Source organism: Sciurus carolinensis, chromosome 13 (genome assembly GCF_902686445.1).
Source record: "Sciurus carolinensis chromosome 13, mSciCar1.2, whole genome shotgun sequence".
Taxonomy (NCBI): domain Eukaryota; kingdom Metazoa; phylum Chordata; class Mammalia; order Rodentia; family Sciuridae; genus Sciurus; species Sciurus carolinensis.
This window is the reverse complement of record NC_062225.1, coordinates 884808-899482: the sequence shown is the minus strand read 5'-3', so window position 1 is coordinate 899482 and position 14675 is coordinate 884808. Positions and strand designations below refer to the sequence as shown.

Below are 14675 nucleotides of genomic sequence, written 5' to 3'. Positions count from 1 at the left end.
GGTGGTGAGTAGAGAGCTGCAGGTGGTGAGTAGAGAGCTGCAGGTGGTGAATAGAGAGCTGCAGGTGGTGAGTAGAGAGCTGCAGGTGGTGAATAGAGAGCTGCAGGTGGTGAGTAGAGAGCTGCAGGTGGTGAATAGAGAGCTGCAGGTGGTGAGTAGAGAGCTGCAGGTGGTGAACAGAGAGCTGCACGTGGTGAATAGAGAGCTGCAGGTGGTGAATAGAGAGCTGCAGGTGGTGAGTAGAGAGCTGCAGGTGGTGAGTAGAGAGCTGCAGGTGGTGAATAGAGAGCTGCAGGTGGTGAGTAGAGAGCTGCAGGTGGTGAGTAGAGAGCTGCACGTGGTGAACAGAGAGCTGCAGGTGGTGAATAGAGAGCTGCACGAGGTGAACAGAGAGCTGCAGGTGGTGAAAAGAGAGCTGCAGGTGGAATAGAGAGTTGCAGGTGGTGAATAGAGAGCTGCATGTGGTGAACAGAGAGCTGCAGGTGGTGAATAGAGAGCTGCATGTGGTGAACAGAGAGCTGCAGGTGGTGAATAGAGAGCTGCATGTGGTGAACAAAGAGCTGCAGGTGGTGAATAGAGAGCTGCACGAGGTGAACTGAGAGCTGCAGGTGGTGAATAGAGAGCTGCAGGTGTGAACAGAGAGCTGCAGGTGGTGAATAGAGAGCTGCAGGTGGTGAGTAGAGAGCTGCACGAGGTGAACTGAGAGCTGCAGGTGGTGAGTAGAGCTGCAGGTGGTGAATAGAGAGCTGCAGGTGGTGAGTAGAGAGCTGCAGGTGGTGAATAGAGAGCTGCAGGTGGTGAGTAGAGAGCTGCAGGTGGTGAATAGAGAGCTGCAGGTGGTGAGTAGAGAGCTGCACGTGGTGAACAGAGAGCTGCAGGTGGTGAATAGAGAGCTGCACGAGGTGAACAGAGAGCTGCAGGTGGTGAAAAGAGAGCTGCAGGTGGAATAGAGAGTTGCAGGTGGTGAATAGAGAGCTGCATGTGGTGAACAGAGAGCTGCAGGTGGTGAATAGAGAGCTGCATGTGGTGAACAGAGAGCTGCAGGTGGTGAATAGAGAGCTGCACGAGGTGAACTGAGAGCTGCAGGTGGTGAATAGAGAGCTGCAGGTGTGAACAGAGAGCTGCAGGTGGTGAATAGAGAGCTGCAGGTGGTGAGTAGAGAGCTGCACGAGGTGAACTGAGAGCTGCAGGTGGTGAGTAGAGCTGCAGGTGGTGAATAGAGAGCTGCAGGTGGTGAGTAGAGAGCTGCAGGTGGTGAATAGAGAGCTGCAGGTGGTGAGTAGAGAGCTGCAGGTGGTGAATAGAGAGCTGCAGGTGGTGAGTAGAGAGCTGCAGGTGGTGAATAGAGAGCTGCAGGTGGTGAGTAGAGAGCTGCACGTGGTGAACAGAGAGCTGCAGGTGGTGAATAGAGAGCTGCACGAGGTGAACAGAGAGCTGCAGGTGGTGAAAAGAGAGCTGCAGGTGGAATAGAGAGTTGCAGGTGGTGAATAGAGAGCTGCATGTGGTGAACAGAGAGCTGCAGGTGGTGAATAGAGAGCTGCATGTGGTGAACAGAGAGCTGCAGGTGGTGAATAGAGAGCTGCATGTGGTGAACAAAGAGCTGCAGGTGGTGAATAGAGAGCTGCACGAGGTGAACTGAGAGCTGCAGGTGGTGAATAGAGAGCTGCAGGTGTGAACAGAGAGCTGCAGGTGGTGAATAGAGAGCTGCAGGTGGTGAGTAGAGAGCTGCACGAGGTGAACTGAGAGCTGCAGGTGGTGAGTAGAGCTGCAGGTGGTGAATAGAGAGCTGCAGGTGGTGAGTAGAGAGCTGCAGGTGGTGAATAGAGAGCTGCAGGTGGTGAGTAGAGAGCTGCAGGTGGTGAATAGAGAGCTGCAGGTGGTGAGTAGAGAGCTGCAGGTGGTGAATAGAGAGCTGCAGGTGGTGAGTAGAGAGCTGCACGTGGTGAACAGAGAGCTGCACGTGGTGAGTAGAGAGCTGCAGGTGGTGAATAGAGAGTTGCAGGTGGTGAGTAGAGAGCTGCAGGTGGTGAGTAGAGAGCTGCAGGTGGTGAGTAGAGAGCTGCAGGTGGTGAGTAGAGAGCTGCAGGTGGTGAGTAGAGAGCTGCACGTGGTGAACAGAGAGCTGCAGGTGGTGAATAGAGAGCTGCAGGTGGTGAATAGAGAGCTGCAGGTGGTGAGTAGAGAGCTGCAGGTGGTGAGTAGAGAGCTGCAGGTGGTGAGTAGAGAGCTGCAGGTGGTGAACAGAGAGCTGCAGGTGGTGAACAGAGAGCTGCAGGTGGTGAATAGAGAGCTGCAGGTGGTGAGTAGAGAGCTGCAGGTGGTGAGTAGAGAGCTGCAGGTGGTGAGTAGAGAGCTGTAGGTGGTGAATAGAGAGCTGCAGGTGGTGAGTAGAGAGCTGCAGGTGGTGAGTAGAGAGCTGCAGGTGAATAGAGAGCTGCAGGTGGTGAATAGAGAGCTGCAGGTGGTGAGTAGAGAGCTGCAAGTGGTAAACAGAGAGCTGCAGGTGGTGAACAGAGAGTTGCAGGTGGTGAACAGAGAGCTGCACGTGGTGAGTAGAGATTGCATGTGATGTAAGGGAAGTGCAGACTACAGTGCAGCCACTTGTGGGTGTGCGCTTCGGCTTGAGTGACAGTGATCTTGACAAGTCAGAGAAGCAGTATTCTCCTGAGAGACCTGACATCACTGCAGCTTCTCCAGCACCTTCACCCACTTGAGACTTGGGAAAGCAGTGCTTTCCAGCATCCTTACAAATGTTGCCACCAAGTCCTGTTGTAATCCAAGATGGTTTTCCAACAGGAGGAGTCAGAGTCCGGTCAAGTACCTAAGACCCAGTGTTCTTGGTCCTCTTAAGAGAAAAGGTAGATGGAGAGAAAGTCAGCCCAAGAGCCTTCCAGGGCACCCAGCAGGCTGTCTCGGTCGCTGCGCCTCTGTCCGGTCTCAGGTCGTGTTCGGACTTTTTCGACGGCGGTGGTTGAAGCAGCGGCCTCAGGCTGTCTCCGGAGTCTCCATAGCAAGCTCCAGTTCATGCTCTTCGTTCATCTCACCCATGATCTCCCACTGGAGTTGACCCGTTCTCATTCAGAGCTTCTTCTTTAAAGTATCTTGAGTTGTAGATGGACACAATGCCTTTATTTTATTTTGCATGAGGTGCTGAGGATTGAACCCAGTGCCTCCCATGTGCTAGCCGAGCACCGCACCACTGAGCCCCAGACCCAGCCCCCGATTCAGTGCCTCTTAACTGCTGTTTCCCCCATAAGACCTTCGGTGGGGAACACAGAGAACTCTACGTTCCATAATGAAGGTTGACTTTTGACAGATTTCAGTCCTTCTGATGCTGTTATTTGGGGCATCTCCCCACCTCTGAAGTTTAATTACTTACGACCGTGTCTGCTTTTGTTGATTTCATTTTGCATTTAGTGACTAAATCTCAAAATGCCGATTTTTGATCACTTAGAAGCTTGCTTCTCCTTCGTGCCTCGAGGCCGCCTACGCTGGAGTCTGTGCCTGAGGGAGGCACTGATGTGGAGTTGCTGTCGGGTTCCTTCCCAGCAGTGATGTGACCAAGTCGACCAGAAATTCTTTTGCTTGAGGTTTTGTTGGTGCTGAGGTTCTCCATTGACGAGTCTCCAGTCTCTTGGTTTCCTAGCCATGTGCAAGCTGCTTTTGAATAGATTAAATAATTTTTAGTTTCCGGCCTCAGCTGAGAGCACATTTCTTCGTTTCCTTTTCCTGTGGCTTACTCGCCATTTCTCACCGAGGGGAGGAAACGCCCAGTCACTTCTGTCACCTCCCCGCCACTTCCCTGCTGTGGAGTGTGCAGTGAGGACTGATTTGGTGGAGAAGGTAGCAGGAGCGGCAGCACCGAGCCCCAGGGTTGCTCCCAGCAGGCGGGTGTGCAGGGGGGCAGCACCGAGGCCCCTGGGCTGCTCCCAGCAGGGCGGGTGTGCAGGGGGGCAGCACCGAGGCCCCTGGGCTGCTCCCAGCAGGGCGGGTGTGCAGGGGGGCAGCACCGAGGCCCCTGGGCTGCTCCCAGCAGGGCGGGTGTGCAGGGGGGCAGCACCGAGGCCCCTGGGCTGCTCCCAGCAGGGCGGGTGTGCAGGGGGGCAGCACCGAGGCCCCTGGGCTGCTCCCAGCAGGGCGGGTGTGCAGGGGGGCAGCACCGAGGCCCCTGGGCTGCTCCCAGCAGGGCGGGTGTGCAGGGGGGCAGGGGAGCAGCGCTGGGCAAGGCAGGGACGTCCAGCAAAGATGCCTGCGGCAGAAGTCCCCCAACGGCCTCAGGCCCACCCTTGCAGCCTGGGGGCTCTGTTCACAGACCCAGAAACAAGTCTTTTTTGGGGTAGATTTTCTTTAGTTGTAGATGGACAAACACCTTTATTTTACTTATTTTTGTGCAGTGCTGAGGATGGACCCGGTGCCTCACACGTGCTAGGCAAGCCGTCCACCGCTGAGCCGCGACCCGGCCCTACAAACAGCCTTATTTACTGAGGGTCCATTTGCGGCCTGCGAGGATGCACGGCCGAGAGGGAGGCACTGTACAGAGGCATGTGCGGGGCAGGTGCTGGGAGGTGCCCAGGTGAAGCCTGGGTGTTGCTTCCCAGCAGCTGCCCGGCAGCGGAGGCTGAGCTCACAGCCACCAGGAAGGGTGTCTGGGGAGGTTTTGATTCTGCCTTGTAAAAAAATAAGTATTTGGGTTTTTCCAACTAGGCCTTGGGGGCTGCAGGGTCAGCCAGGCCCCAGGAAGCTCTGGATCACCTTCAGAGCCTGGTGAGAAGTTTAAAACACTCTTTCAGGAGATCAGTGTCTTACAGAGTAGAATGCAGAATCCACAGGTTTTTAAGAAAAGCCATAAAACTACAGAAATGCTGTGTTGCCTGTGGCGCCTGAGCGGGAGCCCAGAGCCCAGGGCGGAAGGGGCCCTGCCGTGAGCCATGACCCGCCTCTGTGCCCTGCACAGGAGGGGCAGAGGGAAGGGGCGGAGCCAAGGAGCGTGGGCCCCTGACCCCGGAGACCAGGCGAGAAGCCAGAGCACGCAGGGCCTGGGGGGCACTGCAGCACACACCACCTCTCCAAAATTTCTGCCTGGGGCCGAGCAGCCGTGGGAAAGGCACCCCGTCTCTTTGTCCCTCCTGCTGCAGCCTCCAGGGGCTCTGCTAGGTGTGGTCCCCCCAGAAAGCTTCAGGGAGACTCAGACTGATTTCCTGAAAACAAGCAATCGAGCACTCCAATGAGCTCAGCCACTGGCCCGCAACAGCTTTCATTCCTTTTTTTTTCCCTCTCCTGGCCAGCACATTGCTTGGTATACGCTACCAGGTAAGCATTCAAACAACTTTTTAAAAAAAAATTTAATAAGGAAATAATATAACACTGGGAGATTTCATTTCAGCATTTCAGAAAACGTGAGTGTTCCTGAGAAGGTGTATCGCCCCCGACACGGGAAAACAGAGGCTCTGTCCTGGTTTTCATAAGCCACCTCAGCAGCAGACATCTCACAGAACTTAAGTGCTTTGGAAGGGCCCTGAAAACAGTCTCAAGAAGGCTCAGCACCATCTCCGCTGCTGGGAGGGCCCGGGCCTCTGCAGCTTGGGCGGCTTGACGGCACTCAGAGGGCAGGGCTGAGTCCCAGGTCCCTTCCCCCAGGGCCCCCAGCACAGCTTCCGGGGATTCTCGAGTCTCGTGCAGAGGACGGGCCGACAGAGTGGGGCTGCACTGTCCCGGCCTCTGGGGCTGCAGCGGCCCAGGGCCTGGCACACCCTCCTGGGAGCCGTTCCACCAGAGCAGAGGAGCAGAGCGGGGCGCTCACGAGGGCTTCAGGAGCAGGACCTCCTTCACCTCGTGACCTGGTATTCGACGCGCAGGCGACATGGCCAGAGCGTTTACAGACTAAATCACTTTCTAAAAAACACAATGAAACATCATTTCATACAATTCTCTTTGAAAAGTCTTTCCATTCTTGAACTTAACTTATAAAACATTGTGCAAAAACAAACACTGACTTCAAATAAATAGGGAAAACAGTGGGAAGAGCTGGGCATCTTTTGTCTTAAGTTAAGAGTTAAGAATACCAACTGCTCTTCGAATATTGCAGGACGAACTTCACGGAGAAGGCACAGCCCTCTTGTCCCGTCGCCCCTCTGGCGAGGTCTGCGTGCTCAGAACTCACAGTGGATGCCCCCGGTGAGGTCCGTGACCACTCCCTCCTTGACCAGCCTCAGGAGCAGCCTGGTCTCCGTGGTCACGTTGTGCATGGTCTGCAAGTTCATGGCGGCCATGCACTGGCTGTCGAAGTAGTGCAGGGGCGTTCGGGGCCGGCTGAGATCGTATCCGAAACCCGCCAGGCTGACCTCGTCGCACAGGTGAGTGGCCAGGATGACGGCCACCACACCCATCGTGGGGACGTTCTGAAAGAGCCAAGACCAGCGTACGTTACACCGCGGCCCCGCCCGCGGCTCCGCGGGGCCGGATGCCGGGCCACACCGGCCGCCCGGGCTGCAGGCTGAGACCTCACCCCACTTTGCCTACCGCGGACCTGGACAGCGCAATTCCCCACAGAGGTCGGGGCCTCCGGTTCCAAAGTGCAGTCTGTGGATGCCCCCGAGGCTCCCTCGAGAGGCGCCCGACTGACAGGGCTCCTCGTACTGGCTGCGAGTTCCTTCCCAGCTCCGCCCTGCACCTGTGCCCTGAACCACAGGGCCACCCGCCTCCTCCTCATGTGCCAACATCCACGGGCAGCCACAGGACCTGCCCGGCCCTCCCAGGGCCTGGCTCCCGCCCCGCAGCCTCTACGGGATCGGCTCTCCTCCTGGTCCTCATTTATCCCACTGCCCTACATTGCACTTGAGGCCCGTCTGCTTTTTGGCAAATAGCATTTCCAGACCACGTCCAGCTGCTAAGCCAGCTGCTAATCCAGCTGCGTCCCACGCTGTTTAGGCAAACACATCTTTAGACCTGAACCAAGAGCTTTGTGCCTGTTCCTCTTCGAGTGGATCCTCTCAACTCTGGCCTAGGACGCCCAAGGTCCAGGCCTTTCTGCAGCCCCTGAGCTGCTGCCCTCCTCCTGGCTGTGGAGCACGGCACCTGCAGCACTGAGTCTGCTCTGTGCTTCCAGTTCTCCACCCTGCTCTGGGTGAAGACAGCCAGCGTGGAGCAGGCAGACCCTGCGGCTGGCATCCCTCAGGGGTGAGCGTCCCTTCTGACATGCTGGGGCTGTAGCGTGTGGGGTATGTGTGGACCCTGGACATGTGCCTTACATGTGTAAGACGTCTGGGGCTGGGATCCAAGTCCCACACGACATTTGTCAGTTTCCTGTGCGCCTCACATGCAGCCTGAAGGCAGCTTCACACAGCACCTTTAGCACAGCCGCTTCTGGCCGTGGCCTCGCGTGGTCTGACCCGACCCTGTGGTGCGGGGGTTTTGGGGGGCTCAAAACGTTTGGGGTTTTGGATCTTTCAGGTTTTGGATTTTCAGACTGGGGTGCTCGATCGTCATGCCCCAGCATAGAGTTCTCGTGTGCAGATGGGCTGCCTGCTCGAGGGCTCATCTGAGCTGGGCCTGTGGCTTCCAGAAACAACTCTGTAATGGGAACAGGGTTCTCTCCAGCACTCACCGATCTAGGCGGGGCCGGGGAACACAGGACCCCGTCACCATTCACTAAAAACTGCATGGGCTGCCTCTACCTCTCAAAGGAACCCAGGGCCATCCTGCATGTTAGGAAATGGAAACCAATAGGAAGGCCGGCAAAGGGAGCTGTCCTGCTCTGTAGCTGGGGCGACAGCCCAGGTGGCCGGTGCTCCTGGGGGAGGAGTGCAGTTGTGTTTGTGGGGTGTGTAAGGCCCCGTTCTCGGAGAGCCTGGGAAATGACTGGTAGCCCCCAAATCACATACGACACGCCTTCTAAGATCACGCCTCCTTTTCTGGCAAACGTCGCATCTGCTGGAAGGGCAGACTGGGAGGAGGCTCTGACACTGCAGGTCTAGATCAGAAGTCCTCTTTTAAGGTACTGGCTTCATCCAAAGAAAATGCCATTTTACCAATTATAAAAACAAATATCCAATTCAAATAAAAAGTAAATGGAACTGGGTGCGGTGGTGCACACCTGTAATCCCAGTGGCTCGGGAGGTGAGGCAGGAGGATCCCAAGTTCAAAGCCAGTCTCAGCAACTTAGTGAGGCTCTGAGCAACTTAGGGGGACCTGGTCTCAAAATTAAACAAAATAGATAAAAAGAGCTGGGGATGTGGCTCAGTGGTAAAGCAACTCTGGGTTCAATCCCTGGCACCAAAAACCAAACAAACAAACAAACAACAAAAAAAAGTAAGTGGAGTATAAAGTAGGAGGTAAAGTCTCCTACAGAGTCCTCTCCAGAGGAGGACACTCTTCAGTGCAGGTCTACCTCCAAGCTTGTTTGTAGCACACACGCACACGTGCACGCACACACACTTTTACATTTAAACAGAAATGGGTCACCTAAGTGCTGCACCTCTTGATTGTCTAGCTGAGTACATTTCGGAGGCTTTTACGACCATTAGGTTCCTTTCCTTCTTGATGGCCACAGGTTGCCTGATTGTGCCATGGTCTATTTGAAGGAGCCCTTGCACACTTAGGCTGTTTTGGTCCGTTGCTGTCAACGCTGGGGCAGAGCCTCCAGCTTGCCCACGATGACGTGTGCAGGGGAAACTTGCTGGGCCGCAGACCTTCACACTCAGAGGCCTCCTGGCGAGCCGGCCCTCCAGAGAACTGCGGCTCTCCTCCCTCCTTCCCGGCAGACATGCCAGCCTTCTCAGCTCCGCTGGGAAGGTGGCCAGGAACGCCTCGGGGTCTCCTGTGCCTCGTCTGTGACGGGTGATGCTGCCTGCTTCGTCGCGCCCTCTCTGGTCATTTTAATTCCTGCTTTTGGGGAATGCCTGTTTGTTTTGCCCATTCTTTCCTGGCACCCCCCTTTCTTGGGGATTTATTAGGAGCTCTGTATGTCTGGGGCGTGTTTACGATGCGTGCTAAATTGTGTCTAAGAACGATTTCCACACAAGCATGAACAGTTCTAAACACACAGTCCAGCGACCCGGATCGCGCCGGCTACCTCAGCCCACGAGGAGCGCGGCTTGGAGGCTGATTCGCCATCACTGTAGAGGGCTGTCGGCTAACCTGAGTGGTTCAAGGGGAGAACTTTTCTATGTAGCCAAGTGCCTCCCAGGGTCCTGCCACTAAAGCAGCCCTGCAGCCAGAGCCGCGTCCTTCCCACCCGGGTGCAGTGATGACCACGCCAACCCAGTCAGCACAGCACACACACCCTGGTGCGCAGTCCCTCCTCTGGGGAGGCTCCTGGGTTTACAGTGGGGGGCGCGGAACCCTGAGCACACGCCCCTTGGACAGGAGCGACACTTCACTGAGCAGCAACAGAAGTACCTTGTCTCGGCCCCAGAGCCTGGACCGAGGCTCCTCGAACTGCAGGATGTCGAAGGCCGTCTCTTTGATGAGCACTGGATTCAGAATCCTGAACTGCCTGGGCTGCAGCGGAATTTTTTCTGCCACCTGCTTCCAAAAGAAGAGTCGCACCCAAAATGGCTAAGGAAAGAAAGTGAGCACTCATTAGGGAACAAGCAAGGTCACCCGCCAGCATATGGGGAGCAAATGCCCCTACAACCCGCCCGCCTGTGCTGCATGTTGCAGCCACTTCCCGAAGATCCACGGCTGCAGTGTCTCCACTCAAAACCAGGCCAGAAAGGAGCGAGGCACGGGGGTGCACTGGACAGACGGGATCAGGGGTCAGGAAGCCTACCTGGGGTCTGCGACCACTGCTCATCCAGGGAAGGCCAGTGGGCAGGCCCCCCGGGGTCCTCTCTCCCCAGCTGTATTTCCCAGCCCCTGGAGTTGCTTGGCAACTGCCTGTGAGCCCCCTCCTCTGGCTGCAGTTTCCCACTAGAACTTCTACCCAGCAGAAACCCAGAGCGGTAGACCACATGGAGTCAGTGGGGCGACAGGAGTTCCCTCCCGCAGCTTGCGTGAAGGTCTGCTGTGTCCCGCGAGCTTCACGGATGGTTCATCTGTGCACGAGTCTGAAAGTGCACACACACTCGACCGCTGGGCTCTGAAATCCACTTCGGTGCAGCGCACGGACAACAGTAAAGGCTCACAGAAGGACTAGGACCCCAGGGTCATCTCTGTGTCTGCCCTCGGGAGTGTGAGGACCCACTCCAGCCAAGGACCACCGACGCCGCAGTCGGGGAACATCGCTGGGATTCCGCACCTAGTCCTGAAGATCTTCAAATGCTCCCCCTGACCCCAGTGACCCTCTTTCTGGAACTAAGCAAAAGCCACCAAGTCCAAGTGTGCAGGGAAGGGGCAATCAACCTCGAGATGGCTGGCTCGTTCCACGTTAAGCTCCTGCTGAGCCGTGGCTCCCGCGCAACGCCACAGCCTGGAGGTGGGCTGCGTGGCAGTGGTGGGGTCTCCAGAGAGGGGCTGTTGCTGGGCAGTCAACACAAGTGTGTGTGCTGCACTGTAACGTGCCTAGAACAAGAGTCCTCACACACGGTCGGGCGCCTTAGCCTTCCCCTGAGCGCCCCTCAGCGGCGGGCTTCTGGGGCTTACCAGGGTTTCATTTTTCGCCATTGCTTGAAGCCAGTTAAAATCAACACTCTTAAATAAAACAGCAACAAACAGGTCGGTGGCATGATAGTCGGCGTCAGACAGTGGTGCGCCCTCTGGATAGGTCATCCGTATACTGGTCTTATTTCCAACATGCTCAGAATACCCCTCAACAGGCGCGCTGTTTAACCTATCCAAACAAAAGGAAAGACAGTTAACGAAGCAGCCACGACCACTGGCCGCACCGCAGGGCACCCCAGCCACATCCCAGGCCACGTTCCCACATTGCCCAAGGCCAGGGTGCGCTGGGGTGGGCTGTGCCACCTGCTGCCTTGGATGGTCTGATGACTGCGGCTTCATTCACAAGGAAGCACCCAGACCTAACCCGAGCGTTGGCGATTCCACTCCCTAATCCCTAAGCCATCAAACGCGTTCCATCCTGGGCTCTCTCCGGGGGCCAGTGAGGTTTCCTTAAAGATTCCCACTGTGCTCAGAACATTCATGGTTCTGGCCAGAATTTCAAAAAGGCAGTCAGAAGGGCAGTCGCCCACACGCAGCGGCCAAGGAGGCGTGGGGCTCCGGGCACTTCCCGAGGCCTTCACCAGGCGCCGTTTCTGGGAGACTCTAGGAAGCCCCCAGAAGCAGCCACAGGGCCACGCTGCCGTGAAGGCTCAGGATGCGCCTTTGTTTCTTCCTGTGTGTTAATCACACCTGCATCTGACTTCTCTCCTCTGTCCTGGGCTGCTCCTCTTCCACAACACCTGTCCCTGGGATGGCAGCGCGTCCCTCAACGTGAGGACCCAGCATGCCAAGACTGGGCTGGCAGCGCCCTTCTTGTTTTCTGTCCTCTTTCCAAGGTAGAGGCCATCCTGGCGATCACAGGTGAGCTGTGGGAGGTCTCAGGACACGCTGACGTCCCACTTCCGATCAGGGTGGCCTTGTTCTCAGGACAAGCACGCTGCATTGCCTAGGGCTCGGGGCTGCTCTCTGCGACTTTCAAAGGGTCCAGGAGAGAAGCGTGGTGCCAAGGGGTCCCTGACTCAGCAGACGGCAGAGGCCCGACTTGGATTTTGATCTCTTCCCAGGCCAACAGCTCTGCCGTGATGCTGGACAGGGAGCCGTGGCTCCAGGCAGCCTCAAGACGGTGGGAAACAGCACACACCTGTGCGCCGTGTGGCTGGGCTGGGACACTTTGCAGGGCAGGTGGCTTCAGTGCCTTTGGGACCTAACAGTGTTTCCCACTCACAATGGCCTTGTCTTATGTGGGGCATGCGCACAGAGGGAAAGCCATAAAACGGATGTGGCTGGCTGTCACTGTTGGGCTTGGGGAGCGGGAGGGAAGCCCTTGGGCTGTTCCTGTGGTGCTTCTGGTAAGAAATGGGTGCGGAGCAGTTAAGAAACTTGCCCCAAACCATAGGGTGCTATGGGAACACGTGTTCACTTTCAGGGTCCAAATGTCCCAAACAGACTTCGTCATTGTCCCTCACCAACCAGAGACTTCTCACTCGACCCACTTCTGACAGTGATACTACTAAGGCCTCTGACCCCAGACTGGAAAGCTGGGGTGCCTGGCACCACCTGTCAGACTGCGGAAGTCCTGCCCTCCTTCTCAGGAAGCCGCCTGCGTCAGCTTCAGTCACTTCCCTCTGTCCCCAAGCCTGCATGCTCCACACCCTGAGCCCGGCCCTCTATGCCCAGGCCCTGTCCCTCCTCTCTTCTGCCTTCAGTCTACCCACCGGCAGCTGCTGGACAAACTGAGGTAGGACCCAGCTGCCCCAGGCCTGGGCTTCACACAGCTGGAAGGTGGAGACAGGTGGTTAACTGCAGGGAACCCAGGGCCTGTGGACAGACACGTCTTGGAGCCCACCACCCTGCTTTAAAGGACTCCAAATCTGATGGACACAGAGACGCAGGGACAAGGACGTGCAGAACATCCCACAATGAAGGAAAGTGCAAGACTCCAAGTGCCCCACAGAACCGAGTCCTCAGAATGCCCTGTGTAAAGACCTGCTGAGAATTTAACAGCCTCAGCAACGATTCACAACAGCGAGTTTAAAGACACCTCCAAACCCACCAATCCCTCTGAACTTCTGGGAAGCACCCTGACAGTGCTCTCGCACTGTGGGGCTGGGATTTTCTCCCTTCTATCTGCATTTTTCTGAATTTTAATAATAAATATATTTTACTTGTATAATTGGAAAAATAAATTTGTTCTTTTCCTGGTGCTGGGATGGAACCCAGGGCCTCACACAGCAGGCAGGCGCTCTCCGCGGCTACACCCGGGAGGAAACCGGGTTTTAAACAGCGGAGCCAGAGACTGGGGTGGTGGGCGCGCCTGTGCTTGGCACCTGCCAGCTCTGCTGCCTAGCCCAGGCAGCCTGGCAGCCGGGCGTCCCCACCCGGCCGGGCCTCGGCTGCTGCCCGCTGCCCGCCTGCCCTGCCCGTCCTTCCAGACCCCCTGAAGCTCCTGTTTCCTTCCGGCTTCTCAAACACCAAGACCCCGCCCAGCTCCCCGGGCCACCCCCTGAGGCCGCCCACCCGCGCACTGGCCGGCTCTGGAAAGCCAGGTACCTTATCACAACGTCGAACTGGTTCAGGGCGGGGCCCAGCCCGAGTCCGTGCAGGATCCCTCCGCTGCCGATGACCACGCAGCGCCGGCAGGCCGCGGCCGTCCAGTGTCCCGGCAGGCCGTGCTCGGGCAGCGTCTCCAGAAGGCTCTGCACTTTGCCGGAGAACGCGCGGAACCCAAAGGGAGGGTCGTACTCGTACTCGGCCCCGCGGGCGTCGGGGGCCTTCTGCAGGAAGGGCGCCAGGTCCGCGCTGTACCGCTGCTCGAAGAGCAGCGCCATGGCCGTCCGGGCGAAGGCGGGCCGGCACTCCTCCCGCAGGACTCGCCGCGCGAACCTCTGCGCCCTCTGCAAGGGAATCGTGCGCTGAGCCGGAGCCCTGGGACCCCGCGCCCACCGTGGCTGCGGGGGCTGCCGCCACTGCCGCCTTTCAGCACAGAACACGTGCCGTTTGGGCGCGTCTGTGCTCAGGCAGGGACACCCTGGGAGCGGCAAGGGTGCGTATTTTATTGCCCTCTGAAGGGGCAGGGGCTCTGCAGACCCTGCTCCTGCCCAGCTGGAGAGGACACGGGTGACACCACCCCCGGGGTGCCCGAGGCTCATGCCAGCACAGCTGATGTTCGAGGACAGGCGCAAGGGACGCAGCCCATGGAAAAGGACACACATGACTCCTCTAGGCGACCTACCCAGCCACACAGCAGGAAGGGCAGGAGGCCTGCCAGACCTGCGGGGACAAGAGGAGCTGAACAGCTGCTTCTCCCGGGGAACAGGCTAAGCCTGCTGAACTGCATGTTTAAAAATGGTCAGGACTGGGCCCACGCCTGTAGTCCCAGCAGCTAGGGAGGCTGAGGCAGGAGGATTGTGTGTTCAAAGCCAGCCTCAGCAACTTAGCCTCTAAATAAAGTATAAAATGGGCTGGGATGTGGCTCAGTGGCTAAGTGCCCCTGAGTTCAATCCCCAGTACCAACAAAGTAAGTCCAGAGGGCAAAATCTTTGTTTTCTTTGTACCACAATTTTTAAAAAGGCTTCTTTCCAGCTGGGGCAATGAGCTGTGTGCATTCTGGAGGGCAAGTTTCCTGACTCGCTGTCAGGGACGGCGACCTGTTGACGGCCTGTGTGGCTTGTCAGCAGGAGCAGCTGCTGAGCCAGGAGCCCCAGCCCTGGGTGACCGCTGCCCCTCTCCTCTGCTCTGCTCCCAGCTGGCCTGGAGCTGCCGGCTGGGGGGCCTCCGGGATCTCCCTGCCGTGCTGCCGGGTTTCCACCCCAAGGCCTTCCTGGGCACCTCCTGCCCGGCCGTTGCCCTGCCTGTGCTCCCGGGACGTCTGTGTTCAGGGACTGTTGGGCCTTCTGACTCCATCTGCGTGGTTTTATGAGGACTCTTTCTGCAGCAGAGTTTGGATGCTGAGCCAGCCATACAGCTTAGGTCTGCAGGGACCTCAGGGGTCCTTGCTCCTGTGCAGCCCACCGGAGGTGGGACTGCTGGAAGTGCCTGCATCACCAGGGATCTGGACTCAACCAGGCACCGACTGC

At 57.4% G+C, this 14675-nt stretch overlaps 1 protein-coding gene across 6 annotated transcripts in view; it reads right to left on the bottom strand.

Moving 5' to 3' along the window:
• Positions 1-5323: 5323 nt before the first annotated feature.
• Positions 5324-14675, bottom strand: part of St3gal5 (ST3 beta-galactoside alpha-2,3-sialyltransferase 5) — a 31999-nt gene continuing 22647 nt past the window's right edge. For all 6 annotated transcript variants that reach the window (XM_047522287.1, XM_047522290.1, XM_047522288.1 and 3 more), the window contains 4 exons: positions 13150-13493; positions 10582-10768; positions 9397-9555; positions 5324-6398 (listed from right to left, as the gene is read on the bottom strand). In XM_047522287.1, the coding sequence (XP_047378243.1) occupies positions 6150-6398; positions 9397-9555; positions 10582-10768; positions 13150-13493 (939 nt within the window). In that variant the 3' untranslated portion in view covers positions 5324-6149. The remainder of the gene's footprint in view (positions 6399-9396; positions 9556-10581; positions 10769-13149; positions 13494-14675) is intronic.